At 41.4% G+C, this 27,600-nt stretch overlaps 1 protein-coding gene and 1 pseudogene across 2 annotated transcripts in view; one reads left to right on the top strand and one right to left on the bottom strand.

Annotated features, from left to right (window-relative positions):
* Positions 1-2,160: 2,160 nt before the first annotated feature.
* HPRT1 (hypoxanthine phosphoribosyltransferase 1) overlaps positions 2,161-27,600 on the bottom strand; it is a 35,712-nt gene continuing 10,272 nt past the window's right edge. The window contains exons 2-9 of one of the 2 annotated variants that reach the window (XM_043571243.1): positions 26,700-26,806; positions 24,408-24,591; positions 13,516-13,581; positions 9,259-9,276; positions 7,230-7,312; positions 3,604-3,650; positions 3,358-3,434; positions 2,161-2,847 (exon numbers count right to left, since the gene is read on the bottom strand). In XM_043571243.1, coding sequence (XP_043427178.1) covers positions 2,800-2,847; positions 3,358-3,434; positions 3,604-3,650; positions 7,230-7,312; positions 9,259-9,276; positions 13,516-13,581; positions 24,408-24,591; positions 26,700-26,806 — 630 coding nt within the window. In that variant the 3' untranslated portion in view covers positions 2,161-2,799. Of the gene's footprint in view, positions 3,039-3,357; positions 3,435-3,603; positions 3,651-7,229; positions 7,313-9,258; positions 9,277-13,515; positions 13,582-24,407; positions 24,592-26,699; positions 26,807-27,600 lie in introns of both variants that reach the window. The other variant, XM_043571244.1, reaches the window with a different exon arrangement.
* Positions 20,746-21,824, top strand: LOC122477826 (annotated as a pseudogene).

Below are 27,600 nucleotides of genomic sequence, written 5' to 3'. Positions count from 1 at the left end.
AGCGCATGAGGGGCGCCTGGGTGGCTCGGTGGGTGGAGCGTCTGACTCTTGGTTTCGGCTCGGGTCATGATGTCACAGCTCGGGAGTTCAAGCCCCGCGCTGGGCTCCGCGCTGACAGTGCGGAGCTTGCTTGGGATTCCGTCTCTCTCTGCCCCTCCCGCACTCCCTCTCTAAAAATAGATTTTAAAAAAAAGAAAGAAAGAAAAAAGAAAAGTGTGTGAGCTCCCGGGGCCTTCCTTCCTGGCTGCCAGCTGGGCTTCCTGATGGGTTTACCAAGCAGCTCAAACATCACCCAACCAGAAACCAAGGAGTTCCGGTGAATCAGAGGAAAACAGCTGAGCTTCTTCATGACACTGTGGCAACAATCAGACAGATCTCATTTTATAAATTTTTTTTTTCAACGTTTATTTATTTTTGGGACAGAGAGAGACAGAGCATGAACGGGGGAGGGGCAGAGAGAGAGGGAGACACAGAATCGGAAACAGGCTCCAGGCTCCGAGCCATCGGCCCAGAGCCCGACGCGGGGCTCGAACTCACGGACCGCGAGATCGTGACCTGGCTGAAGTCGGACGCTTAACCGACTGCGCCACCCAGGCGCCCCCAGACAGATCTCATTTTAATTCTCTGCCACTTACCGGCCATGCACCTAAGTTCTCAAAACATTCATTTCTTTCAGCATCAACTAATGTTCACGGAGCCCTTGCTAGGTCCCAGGCCACACCGTCCTGTGTCACCTGCACTACCGCATCTAACTAGCCTCACAGCATGCCTGTGGAGAGCCAGCATTCCCCCCGTTCATGAGCTGGAAACGGGTTCCAAGGTTCAGTCACTCAATGTCATACAGCTAATAAGCAAAGGTCAGGGTGGTCTAACCCAGGGCTCTTAGCCATTCATCCACTCAACATCACCTGAGTTCCCAGTAACTTTGAGACACTGAGTCTACATCAGTGCACGAGACAGATAAAAATTCTTGCCTCCCTAATGGGGCTCAAGTTCTAGAAGACTTGGATGGGGGAGACAAAGAGTAAGCAATACATACAAATGTAGATAACACAGCACGTTTTTACGTTATACCGCTCGAAATTGCCAACAGCCAATAATTTTTTACCTACAAGAACGGTCATTTCACACGGTTCAACCTGACCGGAGGTGGGAAGTGCACCCGAAAAGGTGGCGGGGGAGAAGCAGCGGGACGCAGCCCATCGGGTAGCCCACCGGGAGGTGACGTGTTGACGGGAGGAGAGGAATCGGGACTCACGGCGGGTACTCCACTTGCGTGCACCAACGCCAACCTCGACGTCACAGGGTTATGAAGATCAAAGGAGACAACGGAAGTGAAAAGGTTTTCTGCAAGTTCTAGGACTGCAACAAATGATTACTTGGTATTACTTAAAGTTCTTCCCTACTTCGCTCCCGGGAATTACAGCAATTTTTTTTTAAATTTTTTTTTAACGTTTTATTTATTTTTGAGACAGGGAGAGACAGAGCATGAACAGGGGAGGGGCAGAGAGAGAGAGGGAGACACAGAATCCGAAACAGGCTCCAGGCTCTGAGCTGTCAGCACAGAGCCCGACGCGGGGCTCGAACCCACGGACCGCGAGATCGTGACCTGAGCCAAAGTCGGCTGCTTAACCGACTGAGCACCTAGGCGCCCCTCAGCAACTTTTTAAGGCATCGATACGGCTAGATGGCCCACGGGGTTGCCGGTTCATACCCTACCTGGGGCAGAGAAGCCACTGAGAGTTTGGGTTTCAAACTTTTCTTCCTGCTCCCAGAAAACAAGAGGTTTTGCTGCTGCTGGTCTTTAATCAGTAAGATTCCCGTCTACACGAGGAAGGTACCATCACGTGTCTGCAGGCAGACTGCTGAGCCGCATGCGAGACTGCGATGTGAGCCATCTAACACAACTCCGAGACAAAGCCGTGTTGCGTTAACACAGTGAGGTGTGATAAAGTACACCGTGTGTCGGAAATTTAACGTCCCCCGGGTTGGTAAGGATTTCACTAGCTCTGCCAACCCACTCTACCAGGTAATCAGTATTTGCTATGCTTGGTAAAGATTACAACTAAAATAGCTGCTAAAACTTAACAGACAAGGAAAAGGTAACCGACAAAAAAACGACACTAGGTTAATTTGTAGAGAAATGATAGGTATGCATAGTTTCTTTTAAAGAGACAGCCTTTATTGTAAGGATTTTTACACTGAAGAATTCAAAACGTGGTCAAGTTTTCTGGAATTTGCAGATTTGTATTTAAAAGGAACTGTTGACAAAGATTCACCGGAAATCATCTGAACAAGTGAGAAAATACAGTCGATACTACTGAAACAATAAAATAATTCCAGGACGTATGGCTTATCCAACACAACAATACCTTAGATGCTGTCACTGATAGGAAAACTGTTTCTTCCTCTTCTAAATACACAGTAGTATAATTACCAATATTCAATCACTTCTGTTCTCTCCTGAATATATAAAAATTAAAATACCAATTAAAAAACTAATATATCTTCTCTTTAAATGTTTCTTACAGATACAATTTCATTATTTTCATTCAATAGTGGTGTGGTTTAAGAGATTTTTCATTCACAAGTCAAACACCAATCCACCCGAAGGGAACTGATAGTCTATATGCTTATAGTGCAAATAAAGAACTGACATTTCTAAAATACAAAACAGATAAAATCCTTAGGAGATACATGCAAAAAGCTCTACTGGGCAGCTGGCCACAGAACTAGAACGCGGGACTGGTGATTCCAAGGGGACTCCAGGCGCTTCCAAACTCAACTGGAAATCTCATCTTACGCTTTGTATTTTGCTTTTCCAGTTTCACTAATGACACAAACGTGCTGTAAAACAGAAAGTCAGAAATCCACATTAGAAAAGCGTATTCTGCGACACAAGGCAAGAAGCGCGTTCTGCACCGTGCCGCGGGGCTGTTCGCTGGACAGACAGATGTTCGCGCGGCCTGGCTAATCTCCCCCGCCCGTGTGCACCAACGCGCTCTCGGGCCTCCCGCCTACGGAGCAGAGGCGGGGATCTGAAAGAGAGTGAGTGCAAAGACTTGAACCAGTTCGCTTATTTCTTACTCATGACCACATCGATCATCCGCAATCATAACGGGACAGTTACTGTGTACTAAAGCTGCTCAACTGTTGCAGCCAGCAAGAAGTGTCGCGCTAGCCTGGCCACGTTCCAGCTCTCAGGACGTCTGCACTCGACTACAGCTTTATGTGACTAATGGGAACCATCAGTCTGTTCCAATGATGAGGTGCTGGAAAGAGAAAACAATTCTTCTCTTTCGTAAATTTGTATACGGGTTCTGAAAAATGAGAGCGAGGAAAAGAAGCATTACTTACATTCAAGTCCCTGAAGTATTCATTGTAGTCAAGGGCATATCCTACGACAAACTTGTCTGGGATTTCAAATCCGACAACTACAAAGAATCACAATTCATCACTTAGATACAGCACATCACTTTCCGATCCAATGCTTACAAATGTGCCTTCTCCGCAAATATTCTCTAAAGTAACTCTACACCATTTCCGACAAAACTCGTTTGGGTTAAAGATGGTTCAATGATTGACAAAAAGTAATTCACTTACAGTCTGGTTTATAGCCAACGCTTCGAGGGGTCCTCTTCACCAGCAAGCTGTTAGTGACAAAATGTAACATGTGACATATGGAGACATGACAGGGCACCACACAAGAGAACATAGTGCTCTGAAACCTGCTTTCACCTGCATGTAGAATATACTACGTTCGGTTTCAACACACCCCAAGGCACACTATGAAACGGCGAGCTGGGTCACAGGGATCGCTGGGCAGGAGCAGCAGTGAGTTCACACCACAGATGAGGCCCTTGACTGAGCCCCACCTGGAACACGATCGACTGTCCCGAGAGCTGCACCCCGAGCGCCCGTGCACCCATCGAAGGGCGGCTAATCAGAAGGATGAATGGATGGGGAGTGCCAACGAGTGGTTCAGAATCCCTGGAAATCCAATCCTAACGCTGCAAAGGGGTAGGAGATGTGAGCATCACCTTTTGAGACCTTTAATTCGTGGCTTACAAAGATCTTCAGGCTGAAATATAACTAGCATGCTAGAGGAGCTAGTCTTTACTTCTGAGAGCAAAAATCACAGGCGGGATAAGCCACCTCCAACATAAGCCAATCTTGTAACTCAAGTGCCTACTACCTGCTGAAAATCTTCAGCCGTTAAGAAAAGTTGTGGACAGTGCTTCGACAGCCTTTACGCACGTTAAGGGCAGTCCCGACACAACTTATGATTTTATACCTTCCTAGATAAATATATTTAAAAACCTGGGAAGGACAGGAAGCGATTCTCAACCTTAGCTGCACATCAGAATCACCTGGGAACTTTAACAAAACAACACTCAAGATACCCAGACCACACCCCTGACCCATACATCAGAACTGCTACGGATGGGACACCGACATAGGTTTCTTTTTTTTTTTTTTTAATTTTTACAGTCTGTAGAAGTGAGTAAATTATATAGGCATAGCTCAGAGATCTTGCAGGTTTGGTTTCAGAGCACCACAACAAAGCAAATATCACAAAAGAGGGAGTCAAATCAATTTTTGGGTCTCCCAGTGCACAAAGTTATGTTTATACTCCGCTGTAGTCTATTAAGTGTGCAACAGCATGGTGTCTAAAAAGTGTTCATACCTTAATTTCAAAACACTGTATTGTTAAAACATGCTAAAACCATCATCTGAGCTTTCAGAAGTCATAATCACCGATCGCAGATCCCCACGGCAAGCATTCGATAATAATGAAACACTCTGCAACATTCCAAGAATCATCCAAATGTGATACAGACGACATGAGCAAATACTATTGGAAAAAGGAACGGCGCCTGCGCACCGACTTGCCCGATGCAGGGCTGCCACAGGCCTTCGGTCTGTAAAACGCACAGCATCTCCAAAGTGCGATGAGGCAAAGCACAACAGAATGAGCTACACCCGTATTAAAAGTTACTAAGCAGCTAGAGAGTCCAACGTTAACAGCTTTTGCAAAGTTTTCATTTTGAAATAATTATGGATCCCCAGGAAGTCACAAAAGTGCACGGGAGGTCCTACGTGCTCTCTCCCCAGGTTCCTCCAGTGCTGACAGCTCACGTCGCCAGGAGCTTGCCACCACCAGTTCCCACACAGACTCTGGGGAACCGACCTTCTCCAGATTCCACCAGTCATTCACACGTGTATTTGTGTGTGTGCGCGTGCGTATACTTCTTGGCAATTTTATCACACGCGTGGATCCATGTAACCACCACCACACTGAAGATACAGAACTTTCCATCACACGAGGCTCTCTCTGTCCACCTCTTTATTTCCAGTCACACCCACCCATTACCCCCCTCACCCCGGCAAGCACTAATTCGTTGTCCGTTTCTATCATTTTGTCACTTTAAGGGGGTGGCGTAAATGGACTCACACAGGAGGTGAGCTTTCAGGATGGGCTCTTATCAGCACAACTCCCCCGAGGCTCAGCGAAGTGGCCGCGTGGCTCAATGGCGCGCTCCTCTGTCCCGCTGAGCGGGGCTCCACAGAAGGTGCACAGCGGTCTGCTTAGCCATTCACCCACTGAGGGACATTTTGGTTGTTGCCAGTTTGGGGCTATTACAGATGAAGCCACTATGAACTTCCATATACAAATTTTTGTGAGAACGTGAGTCCTCATTTCTCTGGGATAAACGCAGATGCTGGAGTCCTATGATAGCTACGTGTTTTGTTTCTCACGAAACTGCCAGACTATTTGCCAAAGCAGCCATTCCGTTTGACATTCCTATCGGTTCATAGTTTTTAAGTGTTTTATTTTTTATTTTTTGAGAGAGAGGGCATGAGCAGGGGAGAGGGGCAGGGTGAGGGAGACAGAGAGACAATCTCAAGCAGGCTCCATGATCAGCGCCTGGATGCAGGACCTGAGCCAAAATCAAGGGTCAGATGCTCAACCGACTGCACCACCCAGGCGCCCCAATAGTGCTTACATTTTGAATTAAACTTTTAAGTTAAAACGGTTATCTAGTCATTCTTAAAGCTGCACTGAATAACAAAAATAAGCTCTCATGCTTACTCTTACGTATAAAGCACAGATACACACATACCGTAAACAGACATACAATGTATTTGAGATATTAAAATTCACCGGTGAGGGAGAGACTAAGAAGAAAAGGTTAAGAAACACTGACTTAGGCCAAATGCATCAGTAAGAAATAACCTAAGTATTTATTCTTTGAGCACGTCACACCTCCAGCAACACAAAATCCCTCTTTCATGAGGCATTCTCAATTCCACAGCATACTCCGGGAAAGAGGGACAAAGGAACATTCAGAGGCTACAGGACATCCTAGGTCACAGTAGGTTGACATCTACAATCCTAACGAGCACATAGAGAAATAAGCAGGAGCCCCGATTGGCTTCCAGGGTACTAGTGCCCTAAGAGTGCATCATTATACACTCTTGTCACAGAAAAATTATAGCATGGTCAATGATTTCAAAATAAACGCCGAAACTGCAAAAATCTAAAACAACAAAACAACAAAAACCAAAAAACCATCTGGGATGTTACCCTACCGAAAACTTAAGGCAGTAAAGCACGAACTCTGAGCCGGCTTGCCTGGCTTCAAACCTCACCTCTAGAGTGTGCTAGCCAGGCTGTGTGCCTTCGGCCAGCTGCCTACACCTTGGTACCCTTATCTGCAAAGTGGGAGTAAAGTGCTATCTCCCAGTTGTCAGGGATTACACTGTAATTATAATGAAATACAATTATAATTAAGCTACAAACAAAGGTAGAACTAAGAAAGCACAAGCCAAACAGCACAGGCAGGGCCCGGAGGTGAGGCTGGCACGTGTCGCCACTACCTGGACCTCGGAACCCATCCCCCTCCTGCCACCTCCGAGCCTCAATTTGGGATCCTTGGTCTCATTTTTTCAAGAGAGTCCCAAGCCATCTACCATGCTACCTGGGACAAGTTGATACCATTATCAGCATGCTGAAAAACCAAATGTTAATGATATTAGGCAAAAATGACTGCAGTGAAGGCCTTTGTTAACACATGACAAAATTATTTACAAAGGATATTTACTGAGTCTTATTTGAGATCACATTACTTTTTGAAGACAACACGACTCGAGCACATTTACCGTTACAAAGAAGCAATTACTTAATCCTGTTTCAAATGAAGAAAATGCCCCATTTATATACATACCTTGCAACCTTGACCATCTTTGGATTATGCTGCTTGACCATGGAGAGCAAGGTTTGCATTGTTTTGCCAGTGTCAATTATATCCTTAAAAAAAAAGAGAAAAGACATTTATATAGTGAATAAAACTGAGAAATTAAATAAATACAAAATGCCAAAGTGCTGTGTGTAAATGGAATAATGCTTTTTTTTTTTTTTTTTTTAGTGTAACCAACTCTCGGATGCACGTGGTTAATAGACCACATTCTGAGAAACACTGCTTTATGCCATCTTGAAAGTATCCAAATAAATAAGGTTTTACTATATAAAATGACTTTACATGAAGGTGAATCTTAGCTATTTAGTCAACATTAACGGGGCGCCTGGCTGGCTCAATAGGCACAGCCCGTGACTCCTGATTTCAGGGTGGTGAGTTCAAGCCCTGTGGTGGGTGTGGAACCTACTTCATTTAAAAAAAAGTAGGACATTATCCAAAACAAACCCATCTCCAGTTGAGAAAAAACTTCTTAAACCATAACCCTAATGCTCTTCAACGAAAACCCTCCACAGATGGTGTGAAGCTTCACAAAGTGGTAGGTGTGAGTCACCAGCAACGTCAGGGCTACAGACCTGAGAAAGAGGCGGATTTCCGGGCCGCGGTGGCTAGAATTCGGATGGCCCCCAAGACTCCCACTGCCCAGTGGACACGCCCAGGATAACCCCCACCCCCAGCATGAGCAGGCCTGTGAAAATGAGGGGGACGGTCACTCTTGTGATTAGCTCTATGAGACAGCACACCGGAGAGAGGATCTCCTGCTGGTTCCGAAGAAGTCAGCTGCCAGGTGAGAGGGCCCCGTGCAAGGGCGCGAGGTCGGCCTTTAGAAGCTGGGAGCCGCCCCAGGCCAGCAGCCAGGAAGACGACGACGGGGCCCTTGACCCTGCAACCACAAGCACTAAATTCTGCCAACCACCTAAATGAACTTGGAAGATTACCACAGGCCAGGGGTGAGGCAGAAGCCCCAGCCTTGATTCAGCCTGATGAGACCGAGCAGAGGACCCAGCTAACTGGTACTCGGGCCCCTGCCCCATGAAAGCGGAGACGCTACACGTGTGGTTTTAAGCTGGATTTGCAGCAATTTGTTAGGTGGCATTACCCCACACAAAATCAATCTGAAGTGGAATTAATCTACATTTACGAACAAGCAACCGGTTCCCAGGCATATTCCTGCATCCTTGGAAAAGTGTTATCTGTTTAGTTTTTAATCCACAAGCTAAAGTTTCTAAAAACCTTAAAAACAACGAAAATGAACTGGGGGATACTGTTGCTCTTAAGCCTTAAACATTTTACATACAAGAATGAGAACTCATTCTCCTGGTGAGAGTGAAAAAGCATACAACCACTCCGTTGAGTAATCTGGCAATAACAGTAAAACAAAATGTACTTAGTGTGGTCACTGCACTCCTGAGTGCCTGTATATAGACGGAACTCACACACGTGCATGTAGGGTACCGCAAAAGGATGCTCTTAGCAGCCCTGTAGGAAAAATGGAAGGCCTGCCCTATTTGTAGGGCCATAAATTGGTGGATCTGTCACTGCAATGCGATGTTGCACTTTAAGGCCAACGAACCGTACGTCCCAACACGAACAATCTCAGAATGTATTCAGTGAAAATAACAAGGGGTGAGAGAGAACATGTATAGTGCAGCACTACAGAATCATTAAATCACAAAATATGTTTTGGATATGGATACACATATGCAACAGAAGTATAAAAAAACATACACGGGAATGATATACATAACTTTAAAAGAAAGAAAAAAAATTTCAAGCCCAAAAGAGAAGGGTAAGAAATATACCAACATTTTTCCATTATCCAATAAAAATAAATCACTAAGTATTTCTCACAAAAAAACAATCTTACTCCCTTTTACATAACACAAGCCCACCATTAAAATCGATGAAGAGGAATTCCTTTCCCTGGATTACCTTTAGGACTATGCAAACTAAATCAGAAGAGTCATAAATAACTATATTAAAAGAAGGTGGAACTTACCTCAACAATCAAGACATTCTAGAAGAAAAAAAAATGAATATCAGTACAATGAATCAGACAGTGTTTCCAATTATAACTCAAATCACATCATAACAAACTCATCATCCAAATTCTTGTTTTAAGATACCTTCCTATATCAAACCCTGATTTAAACAATGGGCCATCTGCTGGGATATGGAACTCTTTAATTAGAAATTTTCACTATAATGGAATTTTTAAAAATAAAATTTGACCTATATGTTCATTTTTTTTAAAAATCCTCATTATTTTAGGGGTGCCTGGGTGGCTCAGTCGGTTGAGCGCCCGACTTCGGCTCAGGTCATGATCTCACAGTTCGTGGGTTCAAGCCCCGCGTCCGGCTCTGTGCTGACAGCTCAGAGCCTGGAGCCTGCTTTGGATTCTACATCTCCCTCTCTCTCTGTTCCTCCCCTACTCTCACTCTGTCTCTCTCTCTCTCAAGAATAAATAAAGATTAAAAAACATTTTTTAATTCTCATTATTTTAAACAAATGTCTAATCTTGGGCAGAGAGTGAAATTTCTCTGGGCCTCAGTTTACCATGTGTAAAATAAGGGACTTGAACTAGTATGTATCTTCCAACTCTAACATTCAACAACTATAATTTTTACTATGACTCCAAAATCATGCATTTAACTTACCATACGGAACCCAACTCAAAACCCATTTTCTCATTAGGCTGAAACTGATCTGCATTTTCTGGATGTGTTCGTATTCTTGGACTCAACTAAAGAAAGGTACCAATGCTTTCTTCCACCATAAACCCTCACCCCAGTTTCTACCTCTCAGAATTTTATAACCGGAAAAGCCCTTACAGGAGAAACCATCTAACAATGACCTCCAAGGTAGAGAAGAGCTCTATCTATTCTTATCTCAGTTATGGGAACGAGGCAGCATTTCACATACTGGTTTAATCATTGTCATAAGAAAGATTCACGCTATACTGTGTATTTGCAGATCTCATTTCTTGGTCACATACCTATTGCATCGGAATTTTAATGTTCTATATATTCTTCTAAGTCAGTGGTTATCAAGGTAGGGCACACGAGATCCACAGGGTTGCAAGAAAGAAATATTAGAACTTTTTTTAACCTTACCCTGTTTAACCTGTAATTTTGTGTGTACTTTGTAATGTACGTAACACTGTTACCACAGTCTGTATATCATTTACCCCTTTCCTCATATCACAACTAATTTGGCTCTTTTCAAAAGATACCGCAATCTCAATCACTACTAAAAGCAAATATAAGCGGTTATTGGACCAATAACTGTCTCACCACCTACCATGTGGCTCTGTGCTAGCACATCTGAAGGACAACATCCTCCCGTCCTAACTGTGGCTCATTGCTGCAGCAATTTACACCATGGGATGGAGTTATAGTTTGAAAACAGAACTGAATTATGAGACAGAAACTGTATTCTAGTCTTGGCTCTAATTCTAGCTGCACAACCTTGATTAAATCATAACCACTGACTTCTGGTATTATGATACAGTTTGTACAAACCAATCAAAATCCAAAGAGAGTAAATATTTACCCGATACAAAATCGTAGTATCTAGAGTACGATCTCAATACTGTTTTAAAAATAAACAACGAGGGGCGCTTGGGTGGCTCAGTCGGTTAAGCGTCTGACTCGGTTTCAGCTCAGGTCATGATCTCACGGCTTGTGAGTTCGAGCCAGGCTCGGGCTCTGCACGGATAGCAAGGAGCCTGCTGAGGATCCTCTCTTTCTCTGCCCCTCCCCTCCATGTGCACCAGCTCACTCGCTCTCTCTCTCAAAACAAATAAAGAAACTTAATTTTAAAAATATTTAAAAATAATGAGAATTTCTACCATTATGGAGAGCTCATTTTATGCCAAATAGCTACATCCTTACTTCATAAATGAAAAGAATGAGACTCAGAGGTCAAATAATTTCCCTAAAGTCATAAAACTAGTGAAGTGGTAAAGATCTAAAGAAGCGTTTTCAGGGTCCAAAGCCCATATTCTCAAGCACTAACTGGAAAAAAAGAGGAAAAACATTTATATACCTATGTATCTGCACACACACAGTGTCCCAAAAAGAACTGAAATAGAAAGTCTAAACAATCTCACCACCATGAAATAGCTTCACCCAACTTATGTGTCTTGTTTTTTTTCCCCACAATAAATGTGTTCTACTGTGATGATCGTGAAAAGAAATTTATCTTAGAAAGAGACCTTTAAAGATCACAAAGCCACATAATAGGATAGAGCCATTAGGCGGGAAAGGCAAGGTCAAATGGAATCCCAGGACGCTTTGAAGGCTAGGCCCCTTCCAGCACTAAAAACTGATTATAGGAGTAAGGACTTCAAATGACTTCTAAATATGGGCAAAGCACGCTAGAAGGGAAGAATAGGTTTGGCAGTGGTATATAAGATGGGCAGGAAGGGGAAAAAGTCAACAGATTATAATTTCTCTTTTGAAGTTTTCAAAAGATGCTGAGGAAGACAAGATTCGTTTGGTATGACACTGACATGGGGCAAGGGGATTTGACACCAGTATTGCATGCTAAAGTTTCCTAACAGATAGTCAAGCAAGCTGTAACCATTAAAACCTAAAAGCCAGAGGAAGAAAAGAGCTGTGGGGCCAGACAGAGCTGCATTTAAAGTCAAGTTCTGCCACTTAGCGGCAGTGTGACTCTGGACAAGTCTTTCAAATTTGCTGAGTCTTAGTTTCCTGATCTGTAAAATAGGGGTAACAGTATTTACCTCATGGGATGGTTGTGATACTTTTATGAGATTATGCCTTTGTATTTGGCAGTGTTTAGAAATAAAAAAATAACTAGCAGCTGAAAAAAACTGTAACATTCCATGATTTATCACTGGTTACTCAAACATCATTTCAATATATCACAAGAATAATATTCAAATATCTTAATATCTCTATTATTTCGGCCAACTGTCTACACTGGAAATATCTTGATGCATTTTAAAGAACTCTTTTTGATGGGGCGCCTGGGTGGCGCAGTCGGTTAAGCGTCCGACTTCAGCCAGGTCACGATCTCGCGGTCCGGGAGTTCGAGCCCCGCGTCGGGCTCTGGGCTGATGGCTCAGAGCCTGGAGCCTGTTTCCGATTCTGTGTCTCCCTCTCTCTCTCTGCCCCTCCCCCGTTCATGCTCTGTCTCCCTCTGTCCCAAAAATAAATAAAAACGTTGAAAAAAAAATTTTTTTTTAAAAAAGAACTCTTTTTGAGATTTCTTAAAACAGTAGTATGTTTGAGTTTATTGAGTATTCTAACTACCAGAAACTGTTGGAAGAGGTCTAATGCACTATTTCACTTAATGCTCTTAATTCTATGAGGTACCTGCCATTACTGTCCCCACCTTACATACGGGAGGACAGAGGGATTAGATAATCTGCCGAGGGTCACACAGAGGAAGTACTGAACCAGGCTTTGAATCGAAGCCGCCCATCTTAGGGCTGGCTCAGATGGTAGAGCGTGGGATTCTTCATCTTGAGCCCCATGTTGGGTGTAGAGTTTATTTAAAAACAAACAAAAAAAAGCTGTCCATCTCTAGAACCCACACTTTCACAACTACTACATGTTTTGCTGTGTGAATCTATTTTTTTTTTACTTTTTTTAAGGCTTTATTTATTTAATCATGTAATCTCTATACCAAACATGGGGCTTGAACTCATGACCTTGAGATCAACAGTCACCCATTCTACCAACTAAGCCAGTCAGGTGCCCTTGAGTGAGTCTGTTTTTAAAAAGAAGACTGTTTCTCGCCCCCGCCCCCAATATATATATAAAGCTTATTTATTTTGAGAGAGAGAATGTGCATGCAGGGGAGGGGCAGAGAGAGAGAATCCCAAGCAGGCTCCATGATGAGCTGTCAGTGCAAAGTCCAGCATGACGCTCGATCTCACGAACCATGAGATCATGACCTGAGCCGAAATCCGGAGATCCGGAGTTGGACGCTTAACTGACTGAGCCGCCCAGGAGATGCCCAAAAATATATTTTTGAACAATTCCAAATTAGATCACCACAGAGAAAGTACTTCGTAATATGGACTTTAATGTTGGATTCTTCTGCCTCTCTTGCATATGACCTAGGGAAAGATAGCTAACTTAGATTGCTTCTAAGAGTTAAATAACCCTTGTTTAGGTGTATAAATAACCATGTAAACTGCCTCCTAGTGATAAAGCACAGTGTTACTAATTGACTCTTGGCATGAAGTCAAGAGAACTCTTTTCTTCCCCTTCAAGACACATACCTTTCCAGTTAAAGTTGAGAGATCATCTCCACCAATTACTTTTATGTCCCCTGTTGACTGGTCATTCTAGTTAAAAAAAAAAAAAGATATAAATACATATATGTATATCCTTTTGCGTACACACACACACACATTTCAAATTATCAAATGGGACCTAGAAGATTTAAGAAGTTAGCTATCTAATGTCATATCATTATGATATTCTAAATGATACAAATTATTAAGAATTATGTTTCAAGAAATGAACAAGGTAACTCTCAGCTAGACATTAGTAAGAATTTTAAAGTTCTAATTGGCCATTACTGATTTGATGCTTTCAAGAGTCCTAAAAAATAGGAGACACACATTGTCAAGTGGGCAGTATTATAGCAGCCACCCATATTCAGTCACAGTAATTTCTGAACCGTGAAGGAAGTTATTAGCATGACAGATGTCTGGTTCTGGCCCTGGACCATTCCCATGAGTCAAGCAAGCTGTAGATTCTGGTCTATATCACACTCAACCCCCAAAATACTGCCTTCAACAATCTAGGCAAGATCCAGGTCATCTTCAACACAGTCTGGAGAAACAGGTCTGATTAGTAGTCCTTTAAGGCATACTTCTTAGGCTCCCAGTTTTCTTCTGTCACAGAATGCAGCAGAGAACCTTACAGGAGTTCAAAGGGAAATCCTCCTTATCCACTGTAGTTAGTGGTGATAATCATAATTTGGCTGTGCTAGAGCCAAAGAGCAGGTGAACGAAAGAGCTGAGCCTACCCTACCAGAGAACAGACCATACCAAACCTACAGCAATTAAAACAACGCTGTACCAGCACAGTTACGAAGAGCCCACGGAACAGAATAGAGCCCAGAAACACACCCAGAAATATATGAGGATATAGTATATGAATAAAGACGGTATTTTAAGTCAGTAAGGAAAAGATGAATTATTCAATGAAGTAGTTATCCATTTGGGGGGGGGGGAATAAAGTATGATCCCTACCTCACAGCATACCCAAAAATAAATTCCAGCTGAATTAAAATCTAAATGTAAAAAATAAAACTATAAGCAGACCGGAAGAAAACGTAGAAGAAATATTTCCACATTCTTAGAAAGGGTAAAAACCCAGGCATAACATGAACCCAAACTGAAAGAAAAGATCTGTAACAAATATTCCCATTATATGCTGGATTCCAAGAACAAGAATCCAATAGAAAATGAAGAACAAACACAAACAGGCAATTCACGGAAGAGAAGGCCGTAACATATAAAATGATATTGAGCTGAGAGACAAACACTAAAACGACGTGATTCTACCATTCATCCATTCACACTGGCAAAATTTAAGCCTGATGACATATGTTGACAAAAGTGAAGGGGAACAAGCACTCCCAGTGAGAGTATAAACTGGTACAAGCCTTTTTCAAAATGACATAGCAATACCTATTAAATTGTAAGCATGTGGGGCTCCTGGGTGGCTGAGTTAGTTAAGCGTCTGACTTCGGCTCAGATCATGATCCCACAGTTTGTGTGTTCAAGCCCCAGTCGGGTTCTGTGCTGACAGTACAGAGCCTGCTTGGGATTCTCTCTCTCCCCCCCTCTCTGCCCCTCCCCTGCTTGTTCGCTTTCTCTCTCTCTCTCTCTCAATAAATAAAACTTAAAAATAAATAAAAAATAAAATAAAATGAAATCGTAAGCATGTGTGCCATTTGCCCCAGCAATCCTACTGATGCTATAAAAACACAACTATGCAAAGATACATATAAAGGAGGTTCACTGTATCAACTATTTATAAAAAAGAAAAACTGGAGACAACCAACATGTCTATTAACAGGGGCCTATTTAAATTAAATTCATCTGCAAAAGGTAATACTGTGCCACTATTAAAAAGAATCTGAAAATCTATACATGCTGACATGAACAATGGGAATTAAAAACGCCAAGTAGTAGAGCAATGTGTTGCCTATGAAACCACTTTTGTTCAGCATTTTAAACAAGTTTATAATATCAGTTACGTCTCAGTAGTGAGAAAGGGGATAACAAGGCTTTTTACCTTTATATACTTCCATTTTCATCATATGCTTCTTTACACATGTCCATTTTATATGGAGCATCATTTTAAAAAAAACACAACTGGGCCAAAACTATTCAGTGTTGCAAACTAAAAAGATCAAAGTATGACTTCTGATATGAAAAAATTCAAGCATATTACTTTTCAAGGAAATACGGACACCTTTTATTCAACTAACTTAAAACCTAGAATTTCAAACAGAGAGAAATGATTAATAGCAAAAAAAAGAAAGAAAAAAAAGAAAGACTGTACAAAACCTGAAGCTTTCTATGAATGAATCATAGTAAATGATTTACATGGTACAGCAAAGTAGACAGTGACATCTTCTGTACAAGTTTGGTATTACAGTCCAATTCCAAATGCCATCCCCCCCACCACCGTTTTTTGTTTTTTTTGTTTTGTTTTGTTTTTAAACAGAGAAAGGAGAACTGAAAAGTATGGAGTCAAGGGGAAAAAAACCCATGATTCAAAGACTATGGTGACGCGCTAAGAGAAAAGAGAACTCTAAGCATGTAGGACACTTGCTCCACTAGCATCCAAACAAACCTCCGTATTCCTGTTTGCCTCAAGAGACTTTTTTTTTTTTAACGTTTATTCATTTTTGAGAGACAGAGAGAGACAGAGCTTAAGTGGGAGAGGGGCAGAGAGAGAGGGAGACACAGAATCCAATGCAGGCTCCAGGCTCTGAACGGACAGCACAGAGCCCGACGTGGGGCTCGAACTCATGACCTGAGCCGAAGTCAGATACTTAACCGACTGAGCCACCCAGGCACCCCTCAAGAGGAGAATTTAGTTTAAATCTCCTTTTCACGTGAAAAGCCACCTTTCCAATGGAGGCTACTAAAGAAGATGCGTTTAAGAAAAAAATTCCAGCCCAGTGTGCTAGGATACAGGCGTTAAATGCCCCAATCGCACAGAAATGGCATCCATGGATCAAGTGTCCTGCCAGAGGAACCTGCCTCCCCGCCTCTCCTGGTGCAACAAGTTTCCCCCTGTATCCCTGCTTTGTTACATTACTGAGTTGACTCTCGCATGCCTCATCTTTAACGAGATGATGGGGCTGGCATGGGGGAGGGGAGAGTCCCCCTCACGAGTTGCTCTTCCCTCTTCTCAATCACCCCATCCCCTCATTCGTCCCAGCCAGACAGCCCAATCTGTCCTCAACTGAGAGTGTCATCGTCGACTACATAACATTCCCAAAGAAACTCTCTGGGTCTACAAATACCTACCCTTAACAACTGTGTCTACCTTTTTTTTTTTTTTAAGTGTTAAGACTGGCAGTTACGATTTTTGCTTTTTTTTTTATTCAGGTATAATTAACATACAGTGTTATAGCAATTTCACATGTACAATTACCTTTCATGAGTCTAGGTGAGAAAAATGAGAAAGGAATTAGGAAGGAACTTTGTTTATTCTTAGCTGTACATGGCTAGGGATTTTGCAGCCTCTAGGCGGCAACAAGAACCGCAGCCCGGTACAGGAAAGCAGGAGAGAAGGCTGTGCGAGAACACGCAACGAACGGGTTGCAAAAGAACGGCCTGGAACAAACAGGAGACCGTAAGAAGAGGACGCAGAGAGGCCAACCCCCAAAGCTGAGCTCCCAAGAGGGCAAGACTAGGAGTCGTACTGAGGGAGGACGTCTGGGCTTAGCACCACGGGGATTGCTCGTTGCAGCGAACTCCAGACAGTTCTTTCAGAGCCCTAGAGTGGAGTTGCCGGGAAAGTCACTCCCTCTACGTCCAGCTCGGCCCCGGTCCACCGCACGCAGGCAGGCGCTCCGCACATCCTAATCACAAGCATCCTCTGTCTTTCCCCACTTTCCTGTACCGTGATCAAATATCAACAGCAGTGACAATATTAGAATCATATACCTTTAGAAGTAGACCACACCTCAGATGAAAAACGGCAGATACCCAATTTTTGAAAAATATATACAGAAAAAGTAGGTCTGGAAGGATATACACCCAGGGAGTAATTGATTTACCTGTGTTTTATGAGTTTTTTTGAAAAAATACGTTCCTTTAAAAAAAAGTTATTATTATAAATTTAAAAAATGATGCTAATAGTGAAGGACACCCGGCTGAATCAGTCGGTGGAGCTTGGGGCTCTTGATTTTGGGGTCGTGAGTTCAAGCCCCATGTTGGGCCCAGAACTTACTTAAAAGGCAAAAGAAAATAGGGGCACCTTGGTGGCTCAGTCAGTTAAGCGTCTGAGTCTTAATCTCAGCTCCTGGTTCATGAGATTGAGCCCCTCATTGGGCTCAGCACTGACAGAGGAGAGCCTGCTTGGGATTCTCTCTGCCCCTCCCCTACTCATGCTCTCACTCTCTCTCAAAACAAATAAATGTTTAAAAATAAAAAATAGTAAAACAAATGTTTTTAATGATGCTAATGAAGCAGGGCTCCTGGAGCATCTACTCCTGCACCATCCGAGACAGTAGCCACTGAGCACATGTGGCAATTACAGGTGACCCTGGAACAACACAGGTTTGAACTGTGCAGGCCCATTTATACATGCATATTTTTGATCAGTACAGTGCAGAACCAGAAGTGTATTTTCTCTCCTTTGTGGTTTCCTCAGTAACATTTTCTTTTCTCAAGTTTACTGTGAGAATACAGAATATAATACAAAAAAAACATACAAAATATGTGTTAATCAATCAGCTGTTTATGTTAGCAGTGAGGCTTCTGGGCAATAGCAGGCTGTTAGTAGTTAAGTTTTGGGGGAGTCAAAAGTGATACAAGAATTTTCGACTGTGCAGGGGGTTAGCACCCTAACCCCTGTATTGTTCAAGGGTCAACTGTTCTTAAAATTACATAAAATTAAAAATTCAGTTCTTCTGTTGCAGAAGACCTAATTCAAGTGCTCAACAGAGTGGCTCTGTATTTGACAGCACAGATATAGAACACTTCCATCATCACAGAAAGTTCTATTGCTCAGCACTGCTCTAATCAAACCAAAGATACCATTTGCACAACGTAATACTGAAAAAATTGAAGAGTTAGTGCTGACATTTAATATCTAGTGTTTTCGGGGCACCTGGGTGGCTCAGTTGGTTTAGTCTACGTCTTCAGCTCAGGTCATGATCTCACGGTTTGTGGGTTCAAGCCCCGCTTCGGGCTCTGTGCTGACAGCTCAGAGCCTGGAGCCTGTTTCAGATTCTGTCTCTCTCTCTCTCTCTCTCTCTCTCTCTCTCTCTCTCTGCCCCTCCCCCACTCATGCTTTGTCTCTCTCAAGTAAATAAACATTTAGATTTTTTTTAAAAATCTAGCATTTTCAAATACAGTTTCTACAACCTTGAGTAGTTATTGCACCCAATCTTCATGCTTTTCATTCCAGGTCTGGTTTGGAGCAAGGATCTGATCAAATAAACATGTTCAGCAGAACCACTTTGCATGGCCTTGTATACAACAGACGGGGCAATATGTTTGCTGAGTGAATTATTTTCCTTCATTTTTTGAATATAAAATTTGTGGGTTAGCAGGGCCAAACTTGAACACTACCTTTATGTTCTAAGAAACAAGGTGCTTATATAATACCTCAGCCTACATCCAAGTGAAAACCCACAGGAAATGGCTACAGAGTATACTTTTGACACAGTTCTGGTAGTTGCTTATACCACAGATAGTACACATCCCCTTTCCTGCCAATTCATACTGAACAAATTCTTTCCCCCATACATGTCTATGGTCTTAAATGAATAAGCAGGAAATAGAAATCGCTCCACTTGCTTTATAGACAGATAGATATTAGATTTATAGAACATTTTTTAAAAAGCCAAAAGATTAAAAAAAGAAAAAAAAAACAGACCTGAAAGCAATCGACTAAATAAAGGAAAAGGTCAGACTGAAAGCTACTGACCTCTTCTCATAAGAGGCACTTTAAGAAACTACTCCAATATTTTCCACATTTTTCGTTAACAAGTTCAAATAGCCACCCTCTTACAAATTACAAGGTAATTTGCATCTTTGATACATAAAACAGCTTAATCAAGCTACTAACCAAGCGACTTCCAAGATCAAGACTGAAAGTTATAGCTTTACACACCTTGACTGCAACTGAGGAAAAGAAATCTCACAACTGGCGAGATAACTTGTTTGCATACAAAACTTCTGACTGGTAGAAAATGAAGAAATAGGGGCGCCTGGGTGGCGCAGTTGGTTAAGCATCCGACTTCAGCCAGGTCACGATCTCGCAGTCCGTGAGTTCGAGCCCCGCGTCGGGCTCTGGGCTGATGGCTCAGAGCCTGGAGCCTGTTTCCGATTCTGTGTCTCCCTCTCTCTCTGCCCCTCCCCCGTTCATGCTCTGCCTCTCTCTGTCCCAAAAATAAATAAACGTTGAAAAAAAAATTAAAAAAAAAAAAGAAAAAAGAAAATGAAGAAATAAAAGGAAGCCATATCACAGGATTCAAGTCAGTTACAAGTTTTCCCAAACGAGACTCGGTTCTGCACAATTAAAGGTGCAGGTTCAATTCAAAAAAACCTGTATGATCTTGGGCAAGTCATTTCATCCCCTGCACCTCCCTGTTCTCAAATGTACATGGAGATAATAATTCAGAACTCAAAAAATTTTCTCCAAGATTTCAAATCATAAGAACAATTTCATTTTAACGTAAGCCACTTTGTCTGGACACGATAAATCAGGTTAATTTTCCCTTTGTTTAAGACCCACACAAAAATATTACCACAAAAAATTTACCTGACAATTTTTCCCCCTGAGGCTTCATCTTTTTTTTTAATTTTTTTTAACGTTTATTTATTTTTGAGACAGAGAGAGACAGAGCATGAATGGGGGGAGGGTCAGAGAGACAGGGAGACACAGAATTGGAAGCAGGCTCCAGGCTCCGAGCTGTCAGCACAGAGCCCGACGTGGGGCTCTAACCCGTGAACCACGAGATCATGACCTGAGCCGAAGTCGGACACTTAACCGACTGAGCCACCCAGAGGCTTCATCTTTTTATGATGAAAAAAATTATTTAAAAAATTACTATGAAATTAAACTTATAAGAAAGAAAACACATTTGCATATTTATCAATTATTCCATTCTTCTGAATTATCACAGAGCCTTAAGGATAGAAAAGGTCTTTGAATATACAGTACTACATTTCATTGTTCTAAGCTGCACACTCACATTTTAATACCGTTGAAATTGATATATTACAACTGATGGCAACTTACAGTATAACTGACAGTGTCTTCTTCTGTAGCGGTACAAAATACGGAGGTACGTTAACATCAGTGACACCTTACATTTAATGAAATATGGTATTTGGAATCCCCAGGCAATTTCCCATCGAGGCACTAAGCAAATAAAATCCTACCTAGCTACTCTAAGAGTATGTAAACTATGCCCTTTTGGCTCCCTGAGCAGTGCCATGGCGGCTGGCAAGAACAAGTGCCTTACAAAAGTCGGCAAAAAGGGAGCCAAGAAGAAAGTCGTTGATCCATTTTCTAGGAAAGACTGGTATGATATGAAAGGACCAGCTATGTTCAATATAACAAATAATGGAAAAACACTAGTCACAAGAACTCAAGGAACCAAAATCGCATATGATGGCCTCAAGGGTTGTATTTTTGAAGTGACCCTTGCTGATCTGCAGAATGATGAAGTTGCATTTAGAAAATGCAAGCTAATTACTGAAGATTTCCAGGGCAAAAACTGCCTAATTTCCACGGCACAGATCTTACCCATGACAAAATGTGCTCCATGGTCAAAAAATGGCAGACCAGGACTGAATCTCATGTTGACGCCAAGACTAGCAATGGTTACTGGCCTCATCTATTTTGTGTTGGTTTTACTAGCAAATGCAACAATCAGATTCAGAAGACCTCTCACGCTCAGCACCAACAGGTCCACCCAATTCAGAAAAAGATGATGGAGATCATGACCCGAGAGGTGCAGACAAGTGACTTGAAAGAAGTCGTCAACAAATTGATTCCAGACAGCACTGGAAAACACACAGAAAAGGCCTGTCGGTCTATTTATCCATTCCAGGATGTCTTCGTTAGAAAAGTGAAAATGCTGAAGAAGCCTAAGTTTGAATCGGGAAAGCTCATGGAGCTTCATGGTTAAGCTTCTGGAAAAGCTACTGGGGATGAGGCTGGCGCTAAAGTTGAACGAGCTGATGGATATGAGTCGCCAATCCAAGAATTTTTAAAATTAAGACATCTGATGGTGACAAAAGATCTTATTGTTTGTGATGTTTAAAAAAAAAAAAGACTACGTGTAAACTCGGATATGTATGCATGTATACTCAGAGAGAAAATTCTTTTAAATGTGAGAAATAGGGGCACCTGGGTAGCTCAGTCAGTTAAGTATCCGACTCTTGATTTTGGCTCAGGTCATGATCTCACAGTTCGCGGGTTCAAGCCCCACATCGGGCTCTGTGCTGTCAGTGGGGAGCCTGCTTGGGATTCTCTGTCTCCCTCTCTCTCTGCCCCCTCCCCGCTTGCATGCACTCTCTCGCTCTCTCAAAATAAGTGAACATTTTTTAAAAATTTTAAATAAAAAATAACATATTAGAAATAAAAGTGGTAGTGGAAGTCAGGGTAACTTCATTTCTTTACTTCCTGTAATTGTATGCTTTTCGTAATAAACATGTATTCTTTAATCAAAAAAAGGCAATTTTTATTTTGGAGGAAAACTAGATGCAGTGTGCTGTTACTGTTACTGCTCTTTACATATTCCAGAAACATTTAACAGTTCATGGAGCATTACTTTAGGATTACTACAGATCAGTTAAGGTTTAATTCACTGTTTCAAATTGGTCAAGATCAGCATGTAAAACTACACTAACATCAATGTTACTGACACTGCAACAATTCTAAATTTCCATCTCAGGATTTTATCAAGTTAAGCTGCATGATTTTTAATATGTACGTGTGAAGATCTTCCATGACAAGTTGATGAATTATTAAATAGGGCAGAAATGTTACTTCAAATCAACAGTAAGTATATGGGTTTAATTTTTTGTTGTTTAGTAGTAAATTTACACAGAATTTTACATAGAACAGATATGATTTTTCTCTATGTAAAAACTAACCTAAAAACTTGCTTTGCTTATGCTTAGGACTTCATTGTTTTTTTTAATATGTGATTTTTTAAATGTTTATTTTGAGAGCGAGAGAGTGTGCATGTAAGCAGGGGAGGGGCAGAGAGAGAAAGAGAGAGGCACAGAGAGAGAGAGAGAGAGAGAGAGAGAGAACCCCAGTCAGGCTCTGCACTTCAGCACAGAGCTCAATGAGGCGCTGCATCTCCCATGAACCATGTGGTCATGACCTAAGCCCAAATAAGAGTTGGACGCTTAACCGACTGAGCCACCCAGGTGCCCCTAAGATCTCATTCTTTTTATCACCTCAGGGCTTAAGCTTAATAATCCTCTAAGATTTAAAACTAATAGGAAAAAAAACCTGAAAGGAGAAAATGGAATTAAACTGTCAAAGTATTTCCATGGCTTTATACTGTTCTTATAACTATAAAATACTTTAAAGAAGAAAATATTAAGTTCCCCTCATTTTTTTCACAAGTTTTCAAAGAAAAAGCATTCTATGCAAATCCTGAAAGAAATTAAATTTAAGGCATAAAGAAATAAGACTGATTTTTATGTATATGTGTGTGGAGCGGGGGCAGGGGGACTCCAGAAGATCGAAAGCGAAATCATACCATGGACCAGAAGTACCTGTTTTGACTCTAAGCCAACAATCAATTAAAGGCTGGGTAGCTACTGCCAGCAATTACACTGACTAGATTCCAATCTTAGTGTAAACCAGCTAACTAACTGTAACTAACTTCTGTTGAGTGAAGATCCAAACTCTTCATTTAGGCAATTCTTTAATTCATGCGAGACTTTGACAAATTAAAAGGAGCTTGTAGTTATGAAGGATGGTGTATGAGCACAAAGGGTTTTCGGGGGATAGGGAAAATGTCTTAAATCGTTCTCCAATCACCCACAGGACTGATGAAAATGTGGAAAAGGTCAAAAAACTTGGGTCAAATAGATGATTAACTGGGAGAATGAAGGTTGAAAGTTAAATGTAAGCAGCCTTATTCTCAATGAAAATATAAACATAAGGCTAGTTTCTACAAAGATGCACAACACAGATTCATGAAACAACAAAGACCAGACATTTATTCTAATCTTTGAAGAAGCTAGGAGAAACCCCACTTGTAAGGAAAATAGTAACCCGCAGGAACGACAGCGCCCACAGGCAACCAGACACAAACAACACTATGAACTAATAAAAATCACACATTCACATGCTCAAAGAAATTATGGAGGATGAAATTCACATGTAAAGATCACACGGACTCTGGCTCATCTGACAGTGTCAATAATGGTTATTGTGTCAATATTCTCAGACATTTGAGATCCCGTGACACCGGCAGAGTAACTGAATCCAAAGTGGTTTCTTCAGTGGGCCGGTGCTTTCACTCCACATGTGCTTTCTAGGAAACAACTGTTGGCCCACCTTATTTATCAGCTGCAAACTGACTTTCAACTCCCCGGAAAACCAATCTAGCTCTAGAGAAGAGAAGAGATCTGCCAACACTAAGTATAGTCAAAAATATAACTCCAGGTCCCAACAGCAACTCCCAAAAGTGGTCTTTAAAAAACCAGAAAAACAAAACCAGATCAAAAATCCTTTAAGAAAAGTGACTAGTCTAAGGTGACTAGTTTGAAAAAGACAATATTCACTTGTATACAAAGTAGTAGTAAATAGATTAGAAAATGTCACTGTAACCAAGTGCAATGAACATGTAAGTATGGTTTGTAGACTTTCAAACACACAGAAAAACGTACAGTTACCGAGGTTTTTATAAGCATATATTAAATATACTTACACAGTAGCTCTTCAGTCTGATGAAATCTACAGTCATAGGAATGGATCCATCACTATTTCTGTTCAGTGCTTTGATATAATCCAGCAGGTCAGCAAAGAATTTATAGCCCCCCTTGAGCACACAGAGGGCTACGATGTGATGGCCACCCATCTCCTTCAACACGTCTCGGGCAAGACGCTCGGTCCTAGAGAAGTATCAGGAATTTAACAGAAATTAATTTACAATATAATAGAAATATATTTAGCTTTATAACAAACATCCCCTTTAGGCACTAAACTTCCACCAAACACATCCTTTGCCCCCCATGAAGTATACCCTTGCTTCATAAAGTAAAGATAAACTTCAAAATACAGTTATACTGTAACATCTATCATAAATATTTAAGGGGCGCCTGCGTGGCTCAGCCGATTAAGTGTCCGATTCTTGGTCTCAGCTCAAGTCATGATCTCACGGTTCATGGGTTCGACCCCCGCATCAGGTTCTGAGCTGACATCGCACAGCCTGCTTGGGATTCTCTCTCCCTCTCTCTCTGCTTCTCCCCCACTTGCTCTCTCTCTCAAAATAAATAAATAAACATTAAAAAAATAAATATTTAAAATGCAATTTAAAATACCATTGTCACCTATCAGAATGGCAAATTCTGATTAAATGAGATTTCCCTGATAATAGGCAATATTGTAAGAGACTGCGAAAAAGAGTACTGTCGTATACCACTGTGAGTATAAATTAAAACAACGTTTTGGAGCATAATCTGGCAGTATCAGAAGCATTCAATAAATACCTTCCCCTTGACCCAGATTTTCCCCATGGATAAAGCTGAAGCAAGTGACCAAACGTGTATAAGAGGATGTTCCCTTCTAGTATGGCCTGTAAAATAATGGTGATGTCTTGCATGTCCGTCAATGAAGGACTGCTTAAATCAATTATGGTACAGTCAGAAAATGCAATGTTATGCAACCTTCAAAATATAGGATAGCTCTAACCATACTAGTATGAAACAGTGCCCGATAAATTTCAGACCTGTATGACAGTACCACCTTCAAAATATAGGAGAAAGCTCTAAATATACTAATATGAAAACATCTCCAATACACTTCAGACCTATATGATAGTACATGCCTATGTGTTAAAATATACGCAGTTGGCTCTTGGACAACACAAGTTTGAACTGCACACACAAGTCCACTTATACATGGATTTTGTTATAAATATCATACTATAAATATATTTTCTCTTCCTTATGATTTTATTAATGACATATTTTCTCCAGCTTACTTTATTGTAAGAATACAGTATATAACACATATACAAAATATGTGTTCATCAACTATATGTTATCAGTGAGACTTCCGGTCAACAGTAGGCTATTAATAGTTAAGTTTTAAGGGGAGTCAGAAGTGATACACAGATTTTGACTGCGCAGATGGTGGCATCCCTAACCCCCACATTGTTCAAGAGTTACTGTACATATATTTGCATACAGCATATGTGCACAGCCAGTGCGTACGAAGGACTATGCAGGAGGCTGAGAAGAAGAACTCTACTCATTTAAAGCCTCAATCCTTAGAATATTTTACAATAGCTATATATTGATACTATAACCTTAAAGTCAAAAACAAATTAGCCACACAAGGCAAGCATTTAAATACCAAGTAAGGTCTCTCACTGCAATTCATTTAAGGGGAACTTTTCAAGCTAGACGTGCATAATAGTCAAAACATTACCTTCCCCTCCTGTGATTTAGCCCCAGCCCATTATCCTGTTCAAGGCTGAGCAATCAAAGACTGTTACTAGAGTTCATTTCTCCAATGTCCCTTCAATGTTTACCGTATTCTACTCCCTACAGATTCCCAGTATACCATGACTTACACTGGGTAATTAGCTCTCCCCCCAACTTTTTTGTAAAGAGGGCTCTAAAACAGAAAACCTCTATTATTCGACAAGCTGGCCTAGTTTATGTTCAAACATCAATGCCTTAAAACAGTTGCTGACACTTGAAATTAATAGAAAATTAAGGGGCGCCTGGGTGGCGCATTCGGTTGGGCGTCCGACTTCAGCCAGGTCACGATCTCGCGGTCCGTGAGTTCGAGCCCCGCGTCGGGCTCTGGGCTGATGGCTCGGAGCCTGGAGCCTGTTTCCGATTCTGTGTCTCCCTCTCTCTCTGCCCCTCCCCCGTTCATGCTCTGTCTCTCTCTGTCCCAAAAATAAATAAAAAACGTTGAGAAAATTAAGAAAAAACAGAAATAGAAATTAAGAAAAAAACCAAAAACTTCAATTTAAGATCTTACTAACCTGTCCATAATTAGTCCATGAGGAATAAACACCTTTTCCAAATCCTCAGCGTAATGATGAGGTATACAAAATAAATCTAGGTCATAACCTGGTTCATCATCACTAATCTGAAAAAGAAATATGACTGTTTCAGTGACAGCATTACACGACTGAATTTAGATGTTAAAAAAAACCTTAGCCTATGAGAGAAATTTAGGGGTGCCTGGGTGGCTCAGTCGGTTGGGTGTCTGACTTCGGCTCAGGTCATGATCTCACAGTTCGTGGGTTCAAGCCACGCATCAGGCTCTGTGCTGACCACATACTCAGAGGCTGGAGCCTGCTTTGGATTCTGTGTCTCCTTCTCTCTGCCCCTCCCCCGCTCATGCTTTGTCTCACTCTGTTTCTCAAAAATAAATAAATGTAAAAAAAATTTTTTTTAAATAAAAATAAAAACAAAAAAAAGAGAAATTTAGGTATGAGACATCAAGAATTTTCTGTAACTTTGTAGGTATGACAATGAATTATAGTTATATAAGAAATGAACTGTATGCTTTAGAGATGAATAGTTAAGATTGTATCAGTAAAATGACATGTATGAAATTTCCTTTAGCTCCACAAAGAGAAAACGAAAAACTTTAAAGAGTTAAGACAAATGTAGCAAAATCTTGATAACATTTTAAACACGGCTGATGAGCATATGGGGATTCAGTATACTATTCTCTCCACTTTTGAGTATGTTTGAAATTTTAGTAAAAACGATTTTAGTAACACTGTAGAAAAAAATTTTCATACACTGTAGTCTAACAAGTTAAAAAATCACACAGAACAAAAGCTGTTGTTTCCTACCCCAAATACAAACAGCCTCTCTCACCTCAGAGTAGGGGGAAAAAAAATCACCAAGAAAGCTAAGTGATTTCTTAAA

Source organism: Prionailurus bengalensis, chromosome X, assembly GCF_016509475.1.
Source record: "Prionailurus bengalensis isolate Pbe53 chromosome X, Fcat_Pben_1.1_paternal_pri, whole genome shotgun sequence".
In the NCBI taxonomy this organism is placed as follows: Eukaryota; Metazoa; Chordata; class Mammalia; order Carnivora; family Felidae; genus Prionailurus; species Prionailurus bengalensis.
Note: the sequence above shows the minus strand (reverse complement) of the source record. Positions and strands in the feature narration are given on the sequence as shown.